At 39.2% G+C, this 20736-nt stretch overlaps 2 protein-coding genes across 2 annotated transcripts; one reads left to right on the plus strand and one right to left on the minus strand.

The window, feature by feature from the left end:
* Nucleotides 1-1251: 1251 nt before the first annotated feature.
* Nucleotides 1252-12870, minus strand: pde11al (phosphodiesterase 11a, like). Its single transcript, XM_034875155.1, has 20 exons — nucleotides 12094-12870; nucleotides 11223-11381; nucleotides 8747-8836; nucleotides 8420-8560; nucleotides 8197-8261; nucleotides 7825-7945; nucleotides 7565-7640; nucleotides 7367-7434; nucleotides 7140-7232; nucleotides 6799-6849; nucleotides 6496-6642; nucleotides 6311-6418; nucleotides 5678-5787; nucleotides 5501-5591; nucleotides 4642-4742; nucleotides 4409-4486; nucleotides 4244-4307; nucleotides 3899-3973; nucleotides 3662-3745; nucleotides 1252-3539 (listed from the first exon to the last, which is right to left on the minus strand). The coding sequence occupies exons 1-20, from the start codon at nucleotides 12868-12870 to the stop codon at nucleotides 3258-3260; spliced, it is 2781 nt and encodes a 926-aa protein (XP_034731046.1). The 3' UTR covers nucleotides 1252-3257.
* Nucleotides 12871-16437: 3567 nt separating this feature from the next.
* On the plus strand, nucleotides 16438-18637 carry LOC117945809 (uncharacterized protein C7orf31-like). The gene is made up of 6 exons (XM_034873508.1): nucleotides 16438-16442; nucleotides 16545-16735; nucleotides 16818-16906; nucleotides 17018-17192; nucleotides 17552-17640; nucleotides 17723-18637. Exons 1-6 carry the CDS (start codon nucleotides 16438-16440, stop codon nucleotides 18635-18637), a joined length of 1464 nt encoding a protein of 487 aa, XP_034729399.1.
* Nucleotides 18638-20736: the final 2099 nt, after the last annotated feature.

A 20736-nucleotide genomic window follows, 5' to 3' on the forward strand; every position in this document is an offset into this window, starting at 1 on the left:
AATATTTATAGTCTACTTCACACTGTTACATTAGCATGGTTTTGCTTGCCACAGTCTAGTTTCTAAAAATGGATATAGAACATTTCCTTTGGATTTACAAAGCGGCAGTAGAGAGCGATCTCATTATAGTGATTATGTTTACACACAACGTGTTTAATACCTTCACCGTAACTCATTCTCAGAGTCTTGTTTGGTTTCTATTCTCAGCCTCCATCTCATACTGTAAGAAATGTCCAAGGATACAAGGTGAATGAATATCTTAGATATTATTTAATATTACTCAAGTCTCTGTCTCCATGGTGTTTGTTTATCACCCAGTCATTTAGAGCTTTGCATCTGTTTGTCAGTGTGTGTACAGTACATACTGTACAGTACAGAATGTCAGACCAAATAGGAATGAAAGACATTGTGTCTGTGTGTGAGGGAGATAAAACGGTAGAAAAAAATGGAGAGAGATGGACAGAGATCAAAGAATTTGGCCCTATCTAAAATGAATTTGGAATGTTCTCCCTCCTCTCTCCATCCAGCTCTCCCCTGATCATCGACCCTGAGGAGAATAAACTCAATCCATGTTAAATTATGGATTAAGGCCCAGCGTTGGCTATGGTTTGGTAGCTGGCGGCTGCATGCACGTTGGAGCTGCACTGAGATTTACACAATCCTCCCTTCTGCCACTGTTGCTTCACCTCGCTGTCTTATTAAAGATCCACATCCAACACTCTCCACAGATGAATAACTGGATTTAAAAGAGACTATATGAATGTTTACAGAATCTCTCTGCAATGTGCTCTCTGTGAGGCAGTGGCATGTGTTTCGTTTGCTTTGTGGATGAGTTGACCTTAAGCGTCACCTTTTTCAGGACACACGTGTTTTTCTTACTGGTGATTATTTTGTTCATAGATGAGCTTTGTTCTTTCAGCTTCGTGGTAAGATGATTATAAAAGTTTTTGTTAAGATTTTAATTGATATTGCACTCTGTTCTCAAGCAAAATTCCAAATACATGGTGTAATCACAGGACTGCTGAGCATCAGAAATGCAAATACTGTATTTCAGTAAAAGCTGTCAATATCCATATACATTGACATATGACACAAATAATAAGAAATGTTTTAAAACTTTAACTAGTAAAAATCAGTATTGGCAAACAGCCACATCACTATACAGTGAGCAGATGTTCACATCTGATAAACTATATGTGAGCAGTCTGTCACAGACCTGCATGGTTGTCTCTGCAACATTATGTTTTTGTATTTTTTACCAACTCCTCTATCCCTGCACTTTTTGCTGTTTCAGGTTGCCAGCACCGGCTGAATGCACCCTTGGCCTTGGCCCTCTGCTTACAACATGTAAATGCACTTTGTATTTTGTAGCCTAAATGTGTTATTTTCATATTTACATTGTGTTTGTTTTGTCAATCACTTTGTGACAGGTACATTGTATTCACACCATTTTGTGTTCTAGTCTAGTTCACAATCATACGTCTGTTGTTATTGCCTCCCTTTTATAGTAGTTTAGTCTCACAGTTTTGTCAGTAAACGTTCCTATAATTCACTGTTTGCAATTCCAGTAATTGTGAACAATAGCCATAATATATAAATCACAAATGTATTTATTTATTCACAAAACCAGCTGAAGGTTGATTTACTCCTTTATCATAAATGTAGCACTTTCTTCTCTTCTTGTCTTCTCTAATAATTCCGTTTTGGTCAACAGTTTATAAATACCAGGAGCATATACCAATTCTACATCTTGCATAAATATAGATGTATGAAATATATAATTAATGTATTATTTTGGTGGAGTTTGGGATTGAAAATAGAACTTTTATCTGTTCTCAACAACAATTAGTGCAGCAAAAAATGTGCTTACATATCAACACTTAGTATTTCCTTTACAGTAATTTCATGCAAAGCAAATCTCATAGGGCAGTCAGAGGCATCAAGATAATGTCCAGTTTTAACATCAAACATGATACATGCAGTTTCAACATAATCAGCATGCTGCCCAGAACTACAAAACACGGTGATGAATCTCAAACAATAGAAACAAGTGAAAACATACATATTCTACTTTGTAAGAACCTTAAAACGTTTCCTTTATAAGTAATGTACAATACTGAAGTCTTCTAAAGGCATTGTTAAGTTTTTGGAGAAATCGTTCCTTCTTATCCAGAGTCAGACAAACTCATAGATGGTTTTCATGCTGTTGTTTGCAATACATATGTATACTGTAGAACAATAAAACTAGCCAAACTTGGCTCAGTTAAAGGTTAATGTAGATGTGGAGTCATCACTAGCATCCTGAGGGTTTACTGTAACACATTGTACTTATTTGCCTATCAGTTACAGTTACATGTGGGCCCTTGTAAACATAATGTAGATCAGGCATTATAGACATACAGGCATCAGGCAATTTTAATGGGGAGGAGATCCCCTTACTTAGAAAAATGACCAAAATGCATGTCCCTAGTTACAATTCCATTCCCCTCTTCAGCCCCTAGTAGTAGAAAGTGCAAGGATAGAGGGGTTGTTTAGTTGAATATGTCAGTCTCATTGATCCTTTATCTGAATAAGGTTTGTGAATGTAAGAATCTATGGCCCGAGAATGGCTCGGAAATATTAGTAGCCTAACCGTGCTGTGTATTGATAGGTTCATGACGCTGTCTGTGGTGCTGAAGTAGCAGACAGTCCCGCAAGTCTTGTCTGTAGTATTCTCTTAACTATATTGGCTAGGGTGGGTTGGCCTGAGGACTTAGGATTTTATCATTAACCTTCCTTACAAAATCAATACGCTAACATTTGGTCTTTCACCCTTTTCTGCCTAATTCCTTACCTAGAGATACAAGGCTTACATGATACACATATGCTGTTCACAGAAGTTGACGGCCAAAGGCTTGGTAAACCAACAAATATAAAAAAAATAATGCCATGCAGTCAAAGATTTGCAAATGAGGTAAGACAGTAATAACATTCAGGAACAAGATCATGCTCCGGTCTACATTCATAATGGCAATTTGCGTTTTTATGTGAAAGAAATCACAGTGATTCTTGTTTGTTACCTTTGAAATTTAGTTAGACTGGTATTATCCATGCTCCTGAGTTTAACACAGTGAAAAAAATCCTTTGTGGAAATGCATGTGTTTAGAAAATCACAGGTCATTGGAAGCGTCCAATATGAGCAACTTAATGGATAAACCCATACATGTGTAGCTTTATTTACTTTTTTCTGCAGATCTCATGTTGCCAACTGACGCTGCTTAATTATCACATGAATCTTTGTTAACACTGCACCTTGGATTCTGACAGCACTTTGACTTAGACTCAGAAGTGTTGTTTTCAACTGGCTTTAGAGTCTCTGGCTGTTGATTTTCTTCTGCGTCTTCATGGGACTCAGTACTCTGATCTGATTCACCACTCTTATTGGACACTGAGAATCTGCGTGTCTCCTGATAGGATGAGCAGAGCTTCTGCCATTTATTTCGATTGGCATCTATCCCATCGACCATCGGCTGCAACTTCCTGTTGAGCTTCAGCATTGCCTGGGAGTGACACATGAACGTACAGTTGATATTCAAAACTCCCAAATTATGCTTTTATTTTTGTGATTTTTAAAATGAGACCCACAGTTAAAGTCTAACTTCAGACATCAAGGGCCACCTACCTGGTAAAGGGGTTTACATATGCCATCTATCCACTCCAACTGTAAGGCAGGTAGTTCATCTTTGCGATTGCGGTCAAATATGGCCTACAGAAAGGGTGATAATCTTCTGTCATCCAAAACATTTTTCATAACTTAAGAACATCAGTGTATGCTGGCAACTCTGTGAGATAAAAAATTGTGTGAAAAGTGAAAAAAAATCCCAGTGAGAGATTAGACTTTGAAAGCTTGCTTACTTACCGCTGGGGTTAACTTAAGCTCAGACCTCTCTCTGTCACCTTGTTCAAAGAATTCACTCGTCACCAGCTCTGCAACCTTGGGACATGAATGCCATAAATCATTATTCCTTTATTTTGCTCAAACATGATGTAACATTTGGATGTTAAAACATGAAGTGCATAGCTAGTAGGTGCATGCATTTTTCTATAGCTTGTGCTCAATCTACTTTTACTGGTATGGCAAGGAATTTTCCTCTATTTTTCAAAGAGAACATGCAAACAGGTCCATTGTTTAACCAAATTCCACCTATAATTTTACATTTCCAAGCACTCAAACATAAAAGCACAGATGTGAGAAACATCCAACCTGTTTGGATATCTTCCAAGGGCGAGTGACCGCACCCAGATCGCATCCTGTCATCAGCATGGACCTGTTGATGACATCAAAGCTCATTCATAGCTGCTTTTTTTACTCTTTACAGTTAAAGTGATATTGGCACAGAAAAGTTTTATTCAGCACAAAGGTAGAAACCTGAGAACTTCTCTGTGTCCTTCATCTGTCCAGCTGAATTCTCCAGAAAGAACACACTCAAAGAACTTGGTTCTGCGCCTTACAATGCAATGAGACAGTCAAGGATACAGAAAATGTTAAAAAGACAAAAAAAAATACAATGTTTTTACCAACCACAATATCCAACCTATTTCGGTTTCAATATGTAATCATGATGTAAATCCAGCTCTGAATCCATTAAAAAGACCACTTACTCAAAGTGCAAAGTAAGGTCTGTGGAGAGAATAGCCTGCTTCAATAGTTGCATCATGTTGCTGTACTCTTTAGAGCAGAGGTTTGCAAAGATATTGTGACCCTGTGAGAAAAACAAATACAATAACATGCAGTAGGGACACAAAAGCAGGCAAGGATGAATAAGAGTAGCTATTATATAGTGGCTGATGTCTCCTTACAGCCAATGCATTGGTAAAGTCATTGCTCACTGTCAAACGTGGCTCCCATTATCAATGTTAATTAGCAATGTGTATAGACTTTCTCTGCCCTCTGTTAAAATAAATCAATAAAGAACACAGTTCCCGATGATCAAACTGATCAAAGCAGTCTCATAATGTCACTGCCAGCACCAGCCCAAAGCTCAAACTGCACACTAGTGGCTTTCTGGTAGCCCAAAGACAAATTGAATGTTAAAACTGTCTCCAAAGTCCTGGATAATCAGGTCTTTTTTTTAAAGGTTTTTTGGTTTTCTTTACTGTGTACATTTATGTTTTTGTTGTTTTGTATGTGTTTTCTTATTAAGTTGGCTTTCAATGCTTAGCTGTGGTATGTGGCATTGAGCCCTTATGGTAAAGACTAGAAAAAAAACATAAAAAAAACACCATGACACCATGTGATATTGAAGCTATTTGTATTGATGCTTCTATTACATTAAAAATTATCCAATTTATTGACCAATCCAAATTAGAATTCAAATTTCATTAAGGAGTAATTGTTCACAACATGTTATATCACTTCAAGTTTTCAAAGTGTGCAAATCCTTGGTAAAGGAAAGCAAACTAAGGAAACTCAGCTAAACCAGTAAACCTGTATCAATCTTATGAGAAATACTGGTCTGACCTCACTTTGTAGGATCATGACTGCATGGTTGAAGTGATGATGCTCCAGGGTTGCTGACGTCCCGTAGAGCAAAGCCAGAGCAGAGCCGGTCCTGCAGGACAAAAAACAAACAGTGACACTTTTAGACGCCTATGAGACACTTGCTCCGTCACTATACTTCAGGCCTGCGTCACTTACTTAGCTTGAAATGCGTTGTTGGTGCCTCGGTGGTCTAAGTCATGACACAGGCAGCCAACCATTAGTGCCAGTATCTCAGCCTCTGATAGGACATCCTGGAATTTGGCTGTCTGTTATAAAGCAGATAGGCATATTCTTACCAATCCAATCCTTATCTGCCTATTCTGTTTAGTTCTATTTATATTGTATACTCTGTTAGCTATTGCCATTTGGTGCATGTGATGGGATGGGAAAACCTTCATCAGAGCTAAATTTGATAATTTGTTTATTTATGTGTGCAAGCTCTCAGCTTACCTTAACATTCATGTTGATCATTCTCTTTGAGGCTTAACCCAAATATTCTTCTTTTGAAATTTTTCTTATAGATGTTTCTCCTGGGATATTTCCTCCTAATTATGTTTTCTTTAGCAACTGATTATTCATAAGTCCACCAAGACTTAACAATAACCTCAACAACTTGTAATCCTCATCAAGGGTCTAAGTTTAGATGTTTTTTTTGGTGGAAATTTGACTTTATAGTGTATCAGACAGTTTGACAGTAGGGAGTGAAATCAAACCCAGAGAGAGATTGCAGGGGGTCAACATCTGACACAAGACTCTGGCATGAGAAAAGTTGGAAATCTTGAAACGTACTGTGATCATAACAAACATGCACTGCGACACATTGAAGGCATGTCTCCAGTTGTGATACGCCACAGTTCGATAGTTCTTCCTCACAGTCAAAAGCCAGCGGCACAAAACCTACAAGAAGACAGGCATATAGATAAATATACATACAAACACACTGCCATACCACAGGACATATTCCAGGGCCTCACCTCGTAGTCAATTTTAAACTTTTGGACAACACCAAGATCCAGAAACATCCGGAGTGACGCTGTAATCATGGCGTCATTGTCCAAAGAGAAGTCGTTGAAATAAAACTCATCAATGCCTAACTCGTTGCTCAGGGGGATCTTAGCTGCCTTAGGGGGGCAGAGAACACAGCTGTCAATCACACAGGTCCAGCAAGGGAGGATGCTAAGCACCAAAAGGTGATTACAAATTATACTCAACAGATTTTTCTACATTTCAGAGAGTTGGTATAGTGGTAATGTGCGTGTTGTTTTCTCTGAGATTACCTTGAGTCTGTCAACTTCTACCTTGGAACAGGTAGCATGGTAGGACAACATCTGAAAAAAAATAATCATGCAAAACAGTGAGACATAGCAAACAGAATAAAACAAACTCTTAAAAAAAGACACTGTTGAAGCAGATAATATATTCCAAGAATTGCAATTCCATCTATCTTTCCTTCTTCTCTTTATGGTATGGTAGTCTTCTCTGTATATTTATGGTAGAGAAGCAGAACCATGTTTTTCAAGGATTATGTAGCTGCTCAGGTTAGTTGATGAATGTGGAGAGCCACTTTTCTCAATTATTATTTTCTCATACTGTACATTCAATATGTTGCAGTGCTCACATCCAGTGCTACAGACTGCTTGGCCCATGTCTTCTTAACTTGATTGTACATCATAGTATTGTTTATTCCCAGTCCACAGAAAATCACAAATGCCTGTACATAAAGAAAAAGACAGAGAAAAAAACACATAAAAGGAACTTTAAAAAATGTGGCATAATGTGTATCCAATGCAACAAGGAACACTTAAAACAAAGTTTAAAAGTACCGGCTATGATAAAAAAACAAACCTCAAACAGTCTCTGATCTGCATCATTGAACGTCTTCCTATCTAGTCGGTTCAGAATTTGTGCAACCCCTGCATAAAGCACACACACACAGAGACACACACAGACACACACAGACACAACACACACATTGTTGAGTTTCCTGTAACATGAAAACTGGTATCCGAGTGAAGACAAACTATTGATTTCTCGTCAATTTACCAATTATCTGGTGAGTTCGATTCCAGATAGGGACACATAAAACTGATCTGATGTGGAACCCAGAGGCCTGGTCCGCCTGTGGAAGACAGTAGTTTAACAATAGTTTATGTTTGAGAAATGACGGGGTCCACGTTCTTTCTTTGACCATGAAATTAATTAAAACAGAACACATACATTTATATTTGCTGGTGTTTGTGGTGTGTGTCCATACAATTGTGTGAGCTCTAATAGGTCTAAGCGGGAGACTATTGTGTCCACACCTCAGCATCAAAGCGTGGGTCCTGACACACATCACTGATGTTAACAGGCAGTCCTGTGGAAGCCACCAGCTCAGCAATGCTGTTATTGATTAGCCAATCGGAACACGATAGCTTCTCCATGCTGATGTGGCCAATAACACAGACAGGAAACAATAGTCAGGTCTTGGCACTTACACGTGCAACACAACGGCAGTAAATATTGACAGAGTTTCTTTTTCTTCCTGCTAACCACTATCTTACTATGGATTTGTATGTATGCACATCACATATATTTATGGTGTTTGTTGCTATTTTGGCATACCCCTATGTGTATTAACCCCCCCCAGAATTAATAAGCAAATCATTCTGTCCTATTCAAAATGCCTCTTTCACCTGATGTCATGGTCCATGTTGCACAGGTGAGACATGAGCTCAAATGTCTTGGAGAACTTCACCACCTAATTATGAAATATGCATCATCACAACCAGCAGGAACAACATTTAGAAACAAAGATAGGAGAGTTTTGCACAAGAGAATCTACATTTATTAATGCTAAAGTTAAAGTCAATGAATCTGTGAGGTCAGAAAAACGTAAGAAGAGATAAAAAGCCTCACAGGTGAGTCAATGTCTTCAAGTAGAAGCACAGAGCAGCGTTCACACTGCAGCAGCGTCAGCGCTCGCTGCATGATCTTCCTAACAATCTTCTCCAAGTCGGTCTGCTCCTCAAACAGGTCGTTGACCACCTCCAGCAGAGCCTGTGGCAGCGAGGAAGGCCTCTGATGACTTATGTTGATTGCATAGTGTTGACATATATATCTGTCAATCTATTTGCATCTACATTTTTTACTCAAGTATAACAATGTTAACGTTATTGTTGATTCTCCAGTGGCTATAAAACAACTAAACATATTTTTGTAAATGCAGAGTTCATATTCTCTTACCCTACTCCTTTCATACTCCTTGCGAGACTCCGAAAACAACTTGGCATTGGAAATTGATATTCCACAGAAGGGTAGATACATCTGCAGTACCTGAGTAAAAGTAAGAAGAAAGAAAAAGTTCTGAAAAACATGCATAATCAATAACAATGTTAGCTATTTGTATGCTAAACAAAAGGGCATAAACTAGGTAAGAGACCAAGAAACAGTGAGTGGGAATGGGGGTAGAAAGTCATGATTGAGTCAGCTGCTTCTCTGCACACATGTCTCTCAAATAGATTAATGAAGTATTGATTTGGAGAAAGACGGCATTTAGTGAGACATCAAGGGCTCTTAAATGTTGAGATAAGTTGTGATTCTTTTTCTATTTTCAGAGTCTTTGTTGCTCAAAAGCAGAGGATAAAGTTACTTTGCTTTGGCTTTGTTTAGAGTTTTGTATAATATTTAGATATAGCGAAATCATTAAAAACAAAAACTGGAGACCATCTTCTGGGGGAATGTCCGTTTCTGTCTTCCTACACCCTCTTTCCAATACCCTTAATAGGACCAACCCCATCTTCAAACTTGGCCTTCATTTGGATCCCAACAACACACATGCATCATGTCGGGTTGTGACACTATCACGTGACAAAATCTATCCACCGACAGACTGGGAAAGTATTCAAAAACCGCCTCTGTGGTAGTTCAGGACCCAATTTGGCAATAATGACACACACACACACACACACACACACACACACACACACACACACACTGTGCAGCTGGTAAAATTACATTACTGCAAACTCAAAACTTTGTTTAAAGTAGATTTATTTGAACTGGAGGCCACAAAACAAGTGTCACTAGAATAGATGATTTTCCACAACTTTATTCCGCCACCTTGTGGACAAATTGTTGTATCTCAGTGCAGCTAAACTTTTGCAAAGATGAATAAACATAAAATGTTTGGTGACTACAGAGATTTACTGCAGCAGCATCTCTCTGTCTTTTCTATGTATTTAGCCTACACAGAGTGAGTCACATGAGCACCTTTTCTTTTTTATGACCTTGTTTGTAGAATTTAACCGAGAAGACAGTACTTCTTGCGTGTTTGAGGTACACAATGCGTTACCGTTTCTTTGGATTGCTAACATGTATTGTTCAAAACTGAAGTCACATTGTCAAAAATCTTCACACAGTTAGCAAAACAGAAGTCTATGTGGACTTAATGAACTCTTTTCTCATTCATGCGCCACCACCTGCCAAGAACTTTGCAATCTGCAGCACATTGCTTAAATGCCAACACCCTGTTAAGACACATTCAGAACAGATTGATGGCATTTTTTGTGAATTTCTGCAGTGACCATATTAAAATATATAGAACATGTTTTCAGAATATTTACAATAAAGCAAAGTAATAGTTCCAAACACCTAAAAGAGAAGACAAAAAATGTTGATGAGAACTTGTGGCCAAATGCTGGAGACAGGGCTGACTAGAACCCTCACAGTACTGTACAGTATGAGCGATTATACCATAGTTTACATTGATGGTTTGTGTTGTAATTACAGTATAGATGCATTTCTGGAATTTCAGGAATTTGTTTTTGGTTGTTTTTTATTTTTCAGGAGTAAATTGCTATATGCACAAATATATAACAAATAAAGGATGTTGAAGCAAATGTCATTCTTGTTACATGTACTTTAGTAAAGTCAATCAAATGAATAGGTATTATTCTTACTTTATAATGAAATACTAATTATTGGGTTTAGAGTGACAATGTATGCTTTCTGAGTGAGAGTTGTTGCCAATGTTTTGGTCCAACAAGTATACAGCATTTTGAGACAGGTAGAAAGTGTTTAGTGGGTTTGGAGGTGAGGTTAACTGTTTGGCCAAGATGCATGTTGGTTTTGCCGACTATATGAAGAGTTTTAAAAAAAAGTAGCTTTAGTATTGGCTGATGCTTGCTCATCAACAAACTTGGGGAAGGAAAATGTATTTATAGGCTGTAGCTGTTAAAACATTTAAATTCTAGGATACCAATTCCAATTGGAGCATTCATAGAGCAATTGACAGTGTATCTATTAAAAGTGTAAGGTGTAGATTGCACAGCCAGACACAGTAATGCTCCACACTTAAGAGGTTGACCGCCTCACTTCATTCTTCTGGTGGTTTGCTTCCGAGGGAACACTTTGCCCCTCTCAATAGCCATTAAGAAGATTCACAGCACAAACAGTGTTTTGTTTGGCTGCATGGCTCAAGAGCCTCTGTACAATGAGTGTTACTGTGTGCGTGTGTGTGTGTGTGTGTGTGTGTATGTGTGTGTGTGTGTGTGTGTGTGTGTGTGTGTATTCCACAAGAATCCAATTTTAACTCCATCTCTAAGATACACTTAATGGTCCAACCAGCTGCAATAATACTGAAGATGTTACATAAAAAAACAATAAAGTGGATGTAAACTTGAAAATCCCAAAATGGATCTGAGACATAATAGCGGCTCACCTTCTCATCGTCCTCGGTAAAGGGGGTGCCCATGGGATTTTTGTTGATTGCTTGTACAACACCTATGACTTCTCCATCACTGTTACAGATGGCCATACAGAGGATGGACTGAGTCTTGTAGCCGGTTAACTTGTCTATCTCATCACTGAAGCGGTGGTCCTGGAATAGTGTTCACATAAAAAGTGTTAAACACATATAAAACATGTACAATAACACATTAATACACGTATACACACATATACCTAAATGCAAGCACGTTTGACGTTGTAGTCCTGCGTGCATACACTGCTTCAAATATTTGAGGTTTATGCACTTGTGTCACGTACAATAAAGTTGCAGGCCTCTTGTTTTTACTATACGCAGGACAAACTGTAATACCTCTGACACACATCTACACTATTGCAGTAATAGACCTAATGGGAATCAGCATTATCATGTAGCCCTAGCCTCCCATGTAGCCCAGGGGCGTGCTGTAATGATGTGAAGTGCAACTGCTATGGTATAGGACGAGATCCGGCTGTGGAAAGAATTATAATGTTTGTTTTCCTGCCCTTTTCTTTGAATCTTATAGATAGAGTTTTTTTATTACAGTGTGCCTTTTCTCCATTTATTGATGGTTGAGTGACCCTTCTACACTGAGCGTTCCTTTACTCAATTCACAGAGTTCAACTTCAAAATCAGCTTTGACTTGTGAATACTTTTTATGTATGAATATGGCCAAAAGGGTCGCCCTTCATGTAATTTACTCCCAATAGCAAGCCCCACACCAGTCATATATTTTTCATACACACTGTAAATACCTCAACCTAACTTTAGTCTAAGTCAAATAATGTGTAGTTATCGAACACATGTAGATCAAGCTTACTTTTACCTCATATGCGTTTGGGATGTTTACAGTTTCCCCATGCTCTGCCACATATCCAATGATTCCCTTTCCCCACGGCACCTGCACTTCATTGGAGTTCAGGGTGCTGGATGATGGTCTGACAGTGGTGCCAGAGTGCACATCAAAGAATTTGGACACCAGTGTCCTTTTGTGTGCGGGTCCCTCCACAAGGAAAAGCGAACACCTGTCTGCATCCACCAGAATACACACATTGATCAGGATCTTATAACTGAGGTTTGTTAGGTCCAAATCATTGGAGATATCCTTTACTAACTCCAAGAAAAACTCCCTCTCGTTGGTTTCTTTAAGTCTGTATTTGTAGTCGATGGCGCTGGACGCGTACTGGGGCACGTTGACCCTGGACTCCAGCAGGGCGCTCAGGATGTGCGCGGTGGTCGGAGGCAAGGAACTGGCTTTACGCAGGAGCGCACGGCGCCTCATGCTGGACTGGGACTCGTGTTCGCTCAGGCTCACATGCTCGTCGTAGGTTCGGTGTGCGGTGGTGGCTTTGGAGCGGGCGAAGTTCCTTCGCAGCTCCATGTGGGACGATCTGCGCCGGAGCCCGTCTGAGTTGGTCGGCCACAGCGGGTCCCTGGCAGCGCCGCGCTTCTCCTCGGCTGTGGACACTTGTTTCGACGGCTGATGCTCTTTCAACCATCTGCTAACTTGATCACATTTTGCCTTTCGAACGAGATACTGCTCGAAGAGATCTGGGTGGCAATCCAAAAACGCCTCTACATCCGAGAAGTCAAACGTTGTCATGGTGAAAGCTGCTGTGAGAACCAAATGAGACACTCAAATGCAAAGAACAAGAGTTAGAGGAGAGGATGACGGGGGGATGCGGCTGCAGCCGAGCTTTTCAGAGGAGTGATGTCCTCAAAAAATGTATTAATTCACTCCCCTTTATGAGACAGCCCATCGCATTGCTCCCTGAAACACTGGGAGCAAACGTGGTCAAACAGATTCAGTTTACTTGAGACCGGATCGATGATGCCTGAGAGACGTTACAGCTGTCAGTCAAGTCGAGATTGAGTTGTGTCTCTGGGGGTTTCTGTTGAATACTATGCAGAGGTGTAGCACAACATAGCGCCTGCATATTCTCCTTAGAAACTGAAAAACAAACTGCAGGGTAGGTTGTTCACTCGCTCTCTTCATTCTTTACCACCAGAGACAAGGTGCAGGGCTCCAATCAAAACCGAGTACATATTTGATGTTTTCTTTACATTTAAAAAGTGCAGGCAAGATCCATTTTTTAAAAACAGTGTGTGATAAGAGTGATGTGTTTGATTGAAAGGGACAACTTAAGTCAAAAAGAAAAATATGTATATTTAAACAATAAAACATGACTCACACACAACCTCTGTGCCCCTGACCCTCAGGTAGGATGTGGGTGGATGGTTGGGCATACAAAGAATCTGACCTTGTCACCATGGACTGGTGAAACAGTCAATGCATTGTGGTGTATTTTCTGAAAGAAACTGCAGTATTTCATTGTTCCGTATGAAGAATTGTTGCACAGGCCCTGTGTCAAACATCTGAATTGAAGACATTGTACACGCTCACTTAAAGAATATTCCTAAATCAAATTACCAAAAATGAAGGCTTGGACCTGGTAGTGGTTTGGGAGAAAGGATACAATGCTGGTTTTTGAGTGTCTAGCAAGGGGGTTTAACTGGTCATTTGTAACATCAATGGAGAGAATACCCAATGTCACATGTTTTCATTTAGAAATAGGTGAGTTAATTTATCAGAGTGTTTGCAAGGTTGTCGGTAACTATAACAACTACATATTAGGTTGAACTTCAGTGGTTAAGCATTAACCTGCATATGCAAAATAAGTTAATATTATAGGGTAATCACTGCAGGCTGTGGCACATTTAGAATGCTGCAGCAGCAGCAGCAGCAGCAAGGAATGTAATCTGGAAAGCGTCTGCTCCGCTGGGGCAGAGCAGGATAATTGGTTACTGGACTTGGCTTAGGCTGCTTGATAGGTCTTGGGTGTTTTGCTGAGACTTTGGACAGGGTCTCTTGGGAATCCCAATTAAAAAGCAGAATGCAGAACATGGGTATTGTGAGGGCCAAAAAACAAGTCAAACCTTGCAGCTTGGAAAGCAGTCCATTGCATGTCCAAAGAGAGGCAGCTGCATTGATCAAAGTGTAAGTCTTCCCTGTGAGCTGATTGGAAACAAATATTTAGATGCAGTTTACATGGGAGCAGATCAGGTGTGCTGTCCCATTTTAGAGGGCTTGAAAATGCAAGCCTTTTTTTCAGTCAATTTATCACTGTGAGTAATGGGATCCTACAACACTATTTTCTATTTTATGCTAAGGATTTGGACTTTCATGAGAGAGAAATACTGAATGAAGCCAAGATTTCAAGGGCTTTAGTGTTTGCAATGTTGTTTTCATATAAGCATGTATATAATTGAGTCAATCCCTAAATGTGGACAGGATTTCGGGGATGTCTTAGTAAAATCAGGGATTACAATGCTTTAGTATGGATTCTCTCACCCAGGATTGACACAATGAGATTTCTTAATTGGGAGACAATCCCATCAAATCGAGTTTTGGGGATCAATACAAATCCTTTTATATGAAAAGTTTGAAATTATCCACACACACACACAATCCAAAAATGGATAAATTACTTTGCATAATGATTACTTTTGTGATTTTTTTTACTTTCATCAGTCTTATGTGTCTGGTAAGTTAACACTATTCATGCTCAATCGGTAAGTAGCACCATGGACAGCGCATAGGCGTCCACTAAATCCTGAAGGAAGATGTTCTACAAAATGAGCACGTTACGTTTAAATTGTCATTAGAACAGGATAACCCTCAGACTCAGACTAAACTTGTCTTCTAGACTTGTGGCTTTGTCTAAGGCATACAACTTTATATGTTGCCAAGGAATGGACACAACGAAAGACGACGCCTGTAACAAAACACCATACAAACACACACACACATAGCTTGTATCTGGTGTCAGTGTGTGCCAGCTGGAGCCAGCTTGATTTTCATTCCACCCCATGCTTAGTCGTATGAGTTCACCAAACTGTGAATGTGTAATATTATCAGATCCACACTTGATGACTGAATGATGGGCAACCGGAGCAGTGATTATCCACTGGATATGAAAATAGTGACATGATGTAAAATGTCAGTACATTTTGACCCCCCCAGTTATTAAAACTGTGAGCCTGACAGTGTGACATGGACAAACAATTACTTTCCAAAGGTTACAGTTGATAGTTCTTCTGATCTTATCAAGCAAAATGTGTGGTGATGTTTCAGTCTTACAAAAGCTAGTTAAACCACACCTCTGTTTAAAGCTGTGTTCTACGGACTGGATTGGGTGTCCCTCACTCCGATTCTATTGTTCTTTAATGTAACACCATCACTCTGGCTGAGCCAGGAATCCAAAACTACCTCACTGGTCACATGTGAAGACAGGGAGTCCATTTCTGCCAAAGGAGGCTTCAATGTTTCTACTATTATCCATTTGGACTAAGAAGACATTTCTGCCATTTTCCAAAGACTAAAAAAATGTATCCCATTGATTTCTCTAAACCACTGCCAAGGTAAGTGAACATGACCATAGGTTTTAGGGATTCTTTTTGATTAATTGTTGTTCACTATATCTTGTTGTGACATAGTTAAAACTGTTTTTATTTAATTGAAATAAACATACATGTGTGCATTTGTATGCTTTCACTTATGTTAAAATGTGTGTAAACATACCATTCATTTATGAGCCAAGCTAGTTGTGTTAAAGTTAAGAAGAAACTGGTAGAAACATCTGTTCTCCTCCATATTGGTATTGGTATTATCAACAGACAAGTGGTTGTACCTTTCATAATAAAAGAAAAGGTTTCACCCCAGATGTGGCTTAATTCTCTGCATTCTTGCCCTCATTTATTTGTCCTAGTGTTTCAGCCTGCCTTCTTCACCCTCCTTTATTCTGAGTCAGAGCTCCAGCAGCCAGATGGAGCCCAGGTCCTCCCTTAAACTTGGCATCCCTTCGGATTTACATGGCCATTATCACTTTGATAATGAAGAAGCCATCATATCTGAGTGAGTGTAAAAACATGATGAAATTTACAATGGAATACATCAACTGCAGCGCCAATGGATTGTTTCACCTTTACAGGCATGTCACCGGTCAAGAAAGATGTTACAACACTGGCAGAAAGAAAAGTAAAGTTCGTCTCAATGACCAGCTGTGAGTAGCCATCATTAATCATAACAATTGGTATTGTTGTTATTAACAAGAAATAAAACATCAATTTCATTTCTTTTCTCAGTATACCAAAACCAACTGATGTAAATATGGCGTGAGTACTTTCTGATAGTATTTTTTGCAAAGTTACAAACTTCCATCCTAGGTTTTCATAGGTCTGCCTTCAAATCATTTAATTTCCTTGTGCTTCTAACAGGGAGAAAATGATAAAGCTAGCAACTCCAAAAGAACATCCCTATTCGTCCCACATCTCCAAGTTTGCAATGTTTCCATCCTTCCACTCTCCAGATGACCCGAAAACAGGAGTCAGAGCTGCCTCCCAACCTTTCCTCAACCCCCTCATCCCAAATAGTGCACCGGACGTCACTCTGCTGAGCAAAGCTATAGGTGAGAGGGCATTGTGGTTAATGGGGAATGATAAAATATATGTTCTTAGAGAGGTTTAAGATGTCTTCATTTCCATGTGCAGGTAGTCCATACAGACACGAGGTCTTGGAGACAACCATGAACACCAAGAACAAAGCTGTTATGTGGACCGGAGAACATGGCTTCTGCAATGTGAGTAATGAAATACAGTATATGGCTCACATTGTCATTAAGGTTTTCCAAATCATCAAATCGTAATATTGTTCTGATCATTTTCTCAATGCTCTAACATCTTCCTTCCAGCATACAAAGCCATTGAAGGGACAGAACCAGGTTTTCTACCCAACTCCTCCAAAGACAGTGCTGCCCAACCCTAAACTTCGTGACTGGGATTTGTCAATATCTGAGCGGACAAGCAACATGTTGAAAAATTTGGAGAGGACACACTGGCTCACATCGTACCAAATGCACCACACAGGTAAAGAAGCCTAAACGTACTTATGTTAATATATTAGGGACTGTACAAATGTTATTTGGGGTGGGGAGTGGGCTCGAATCTTCTATTTCATTAACAGCACTATTCTGTTCTCCGCGTGTGGCAAAGCACACCTTTATAGACTGTGACATACGCTCCTTCTTTTCTGACATTCCTCTGACATGCCATTCCTCCCCAGTAATTTCTGTTTAGTCCCTGAGCAAGAAGCTGAAAACTAAAAAAATGTTGCTATTAGAGAAGATGAAAGCCTCTCTGTGAAGTAATAATCTAATAATTTCATATGCATGATTTTAACATGATTTAAATCAAATACAGTAATATTGATTTTTTATTTTTCTAAGGATCGGGGCCAGCAAATCCTCTACAGATAGATGACTTCAAGGACAAAATCTGTGACATAACTGGGATGAATTCACACACTGCACCACTGGTAGAATCTTTGAGAATATGCACCTTTAACATCAAAATTGACAGTGTGCAACACTAATCCTATTGAATTCCTTTCCCTGCAGAAAGAAAGGTCCTTTCCGATGTTTGTTCCCTCTAAACCCAGAGTAGAATGTAGAAGAAGACAGAGGAGCACCTGCAGTCCCGCTGTTGATGAACTCCTAAATCTATCTCTAGCTCCAAACCAAGGCACTGCTTCAGCTGCTATAAACCCACACAGGCCACGGGAGATCACAGTTAAGTATAATGAGACACCAGATCCAAACCAAAATGGTCATAGTCAATCATACTACAGCTCTGGCTCCACAGAAGCAGGGAGCACTGAGGCATACCAGGAAGTCCAACACAAACAACAAAGTGAGAGCAAACACTCTGCATCTAAGGATAGAGGGAGAGATAACTTCAAAGTCCAGTTTGATGTTAGTCCAAGGCAAGAATCTGCCTCACACAGCAGGCAAGAGGCTAACGCTGCCCCAATCGCAGGTACAGAGAGAACCCTGGACCTGTACAGCCGCCCAATTTCCCAGGAAGAAATGGAGGTCAACAAGAAGAAAACCCTGATTGAGCTGCATGTAAACGATGAACCACAAGCTGAAGGAAATGTATCTAGCGTTAGTCAGTCATCTGTGACCAAGGATCTGGCAGGTATTGAATCACACATTGAGCTATCATTAAGGGCAGCTTCAGGGCAGGAGAAACCGGCAAAGGGCAAAGAGCTGCCACACAGTATTTCTAACCCCAGCATCCTGCCGAGGGCTCCTGTCATGGCGAACATTCGCCCAGTGGACAGAGTCGGGACAGTGGGTAGAGAAGGTGCATCTCTCTGCCTCCTGGACCTTCAAAACTCATTCAGTAAGACGAAGGCCCATCGCAACTTCAACAGCTCCATCACACATGCTGCTGTGAACCTGAAGGACAATGTAGTCTCAGGGAAGAAACATGACTTCTATGGGATCAACTGTTACTGTCTGCATGGCTAACCTATTGGACATGAATTCTCACATCCTAGTAAATAATAATAATAATAATAGTAATAATAATAATGAGTTGAAATTTAAAAGCAAGTGAATACCTAAGATTTAACCACTGCTGAATGCATATTGACTTTTAAAGACCACAGAATGTATGGCATTTTATTATTTGACTTTGAAAATCATCTCCCTAATTTTATGTACGTTGGATTTCACTTGAAATTTACAGAAGGTCATCTAAAATGTTGAAATACAAAAATTGATATTAGATTTAGGTTTGATGAATTCAGGTAAAAAAAGTGTGTGATATTTAAAACAATGCTTAGTTAGTCAAATTCTGCTTAATTTCTTTAAATTGTCAAATAAATAAGGTTAATTACATTGGATTGGTTCAAGACACCATAATTCAAATTCTAACATCCAGCATTAAGCAATTGAGCCTGGAGGAATCTATCAGACCTCTTATGTTCGAGTCTGAATATTTAATCACAAATTTGGCTGATTAAAATTTTCAGATCAGAATTTGAGAAACTTGAATATAGTTTCTTAAATATGGGCATTTGAATATTCTATCAGAATTCATAAACAAAATGTAAAACCACATAAATTCAAAGTCCAATTATGACAAATTTGAAAGCAATGCATTCTGAGAAGTTTCAATTTCAACATTACCTAAAACAGTCATGGTTACATTTCACACAACCATAATTTTCATAATATCCACACCGAAAAGGTTGGCACAAAACGGAGTAACACTTAAAAGTCTGTAAGAGTTCTCATTTGCTCACAATAAAACAGTTTGTGATTTTCTTTCTCAAGCAATTTTCCACAATGATACTTGCTCACATACTATAGTCAACAGCAAATCTGCAGAGCATTGGTCTTATATAAGGTTCTCACAAGCCACAGCTGATTGGAAGGGGGAAGAGGCAACCTTCAAAGCTCACTTGTGTGAGTTCAGCCTGTGTGAACTGTAGCCTACAGAAGGAATATTCAGCGGCTGTGAATTCATAATCCTTTCCATATGAATACTTTGGTCTTTACTGTAACCTTTCTAATTTGACAGAGAAAAATACTTGAAAAAATGTTTTTCTCGAATGTCACACTGAGTTCACAGCAGAGCATAATGTTGGCTGTGTCATAGAATCCACCTCTTTGTATTGGAGGTACTGCAGTAACCTTCTAGCTTGCCAGCGTTCACACGTAATCTGTTGCAATCAGGCTGACTCTCCGTGAAAAGTATTTTGTTACAGGGAGTCCTTGAACAGCAAGCCTGCAAGCTTGTGTGATATAACAGCCTCTCATTCAGACTTTCAGAAAAGGAAATCATAATTGCTCTCACAGTCAAATAGACAATTTTCTACCTGATTTGGACAATCCTAAATTGTAAGGCTTTTTAAAAAAAAAAGATAAGGTTGTTGGTGGTGTTGTTTTTATTGTTTTTGTTTTTGATGTTGTAATTCTTTATTTTTTTTGCTATTGTGCAAAAAAAAAGAATTCCACTTATGTCAGGGTCACATACATTTGCAAACCTGCTTAGTCACTCACTATGCATATGCAAATATTTTTTCTTCTTCTTCTATTTTTTCTTTTTTCTCAAATTTTTAGTACATTTTTCTCATTATGCCATGAACACGACTGAAAATCTGTAATTCTACAACATGTCCAGCAGATGGCAGTACATCATAATTTACGGCCTTTAAATTCTGTTATTTATTATTCTGACATCTTGTCGTTTTGGAGACTTTGACATCAAGTCAAGTCAAGTCAAGTTTATTTCATCCATAAAAATGGAAATCACAGTGCTCACACTCGCCATCTTACCTTAATTTTCTCATTCGATTAGTAAAAGCAAAAAAGAGCAATTTCCCTTCTTATTTGCAAATGGAAACAAGGATCTAAAATTAAAATGCATCTGCAATTAATTACAATAATTTAGAAGACCAGACTTAAGTGACTCACTTGCAAAGTGATGAGTTTGACCGTGTGTCCTTGCTTTTGGGGTCCTCTTCAATACGTCACGGAAAGAGATGCTGTCAATGACACAAAACCCGCCCCTTTTAGGGGACGCGGAGCTCTGCCCTGCATTTCTATTGGAGGTAGCTTCA

Source organism: Etheostoma cragini, chromosome 6 (assembly GCF_013103735.1).
Source record: "Etheostoma cragini isolate CJK2018 chromosome 6, CSU_Ecrag_1.0, whole genome shotgun sequence".
Taxonomy (NCBI): domain Eukaryota; kingdom Metazoa; phylum Chordata; class Actinopteri; order Perciformes; family Percidae; genus Etheostoma; species Etheostoma cragini.

Coding starts and splice junctions, on each gene's coding strand:
- pde11al (XM_034875155.1), bottom strand. CDS start 12,870: ATGACAACGTTTGACTTCTCGGATGTAGAGGCGTTTTTGGATTGCCAC. Junction 4,743..5,500: donor TCATGATCCTACAAAGTGAG/GTCAGACCAGTA, acceptor TTTTTCTCACAG/GGTCACAATATCTTTGCAAA. Junction 3,974..4,243: donor CTTGGAAGATATCCAAACAG/GTTGGATGTTTC, acceptor TCATGTCCCAAG/GTTGCAGAGCTGGTGACGAG.
- LOC117945809 (XM_034873508.1), top strand. Junction 16,736..16,817: donor TCTGCTGAGCAAAGCTATAG/GTGAGAGGGCAT, acceptor TTCCATGTGCAG/GTAGTCCATACAGACACGAG. Junction 16,907..17,017: donor GAGAACATGGCTTCTGCAAT/GTGAGTAATGAA, acceptor TCTTCCTTCCAG/CATACAAAGCCATTGAAGGG.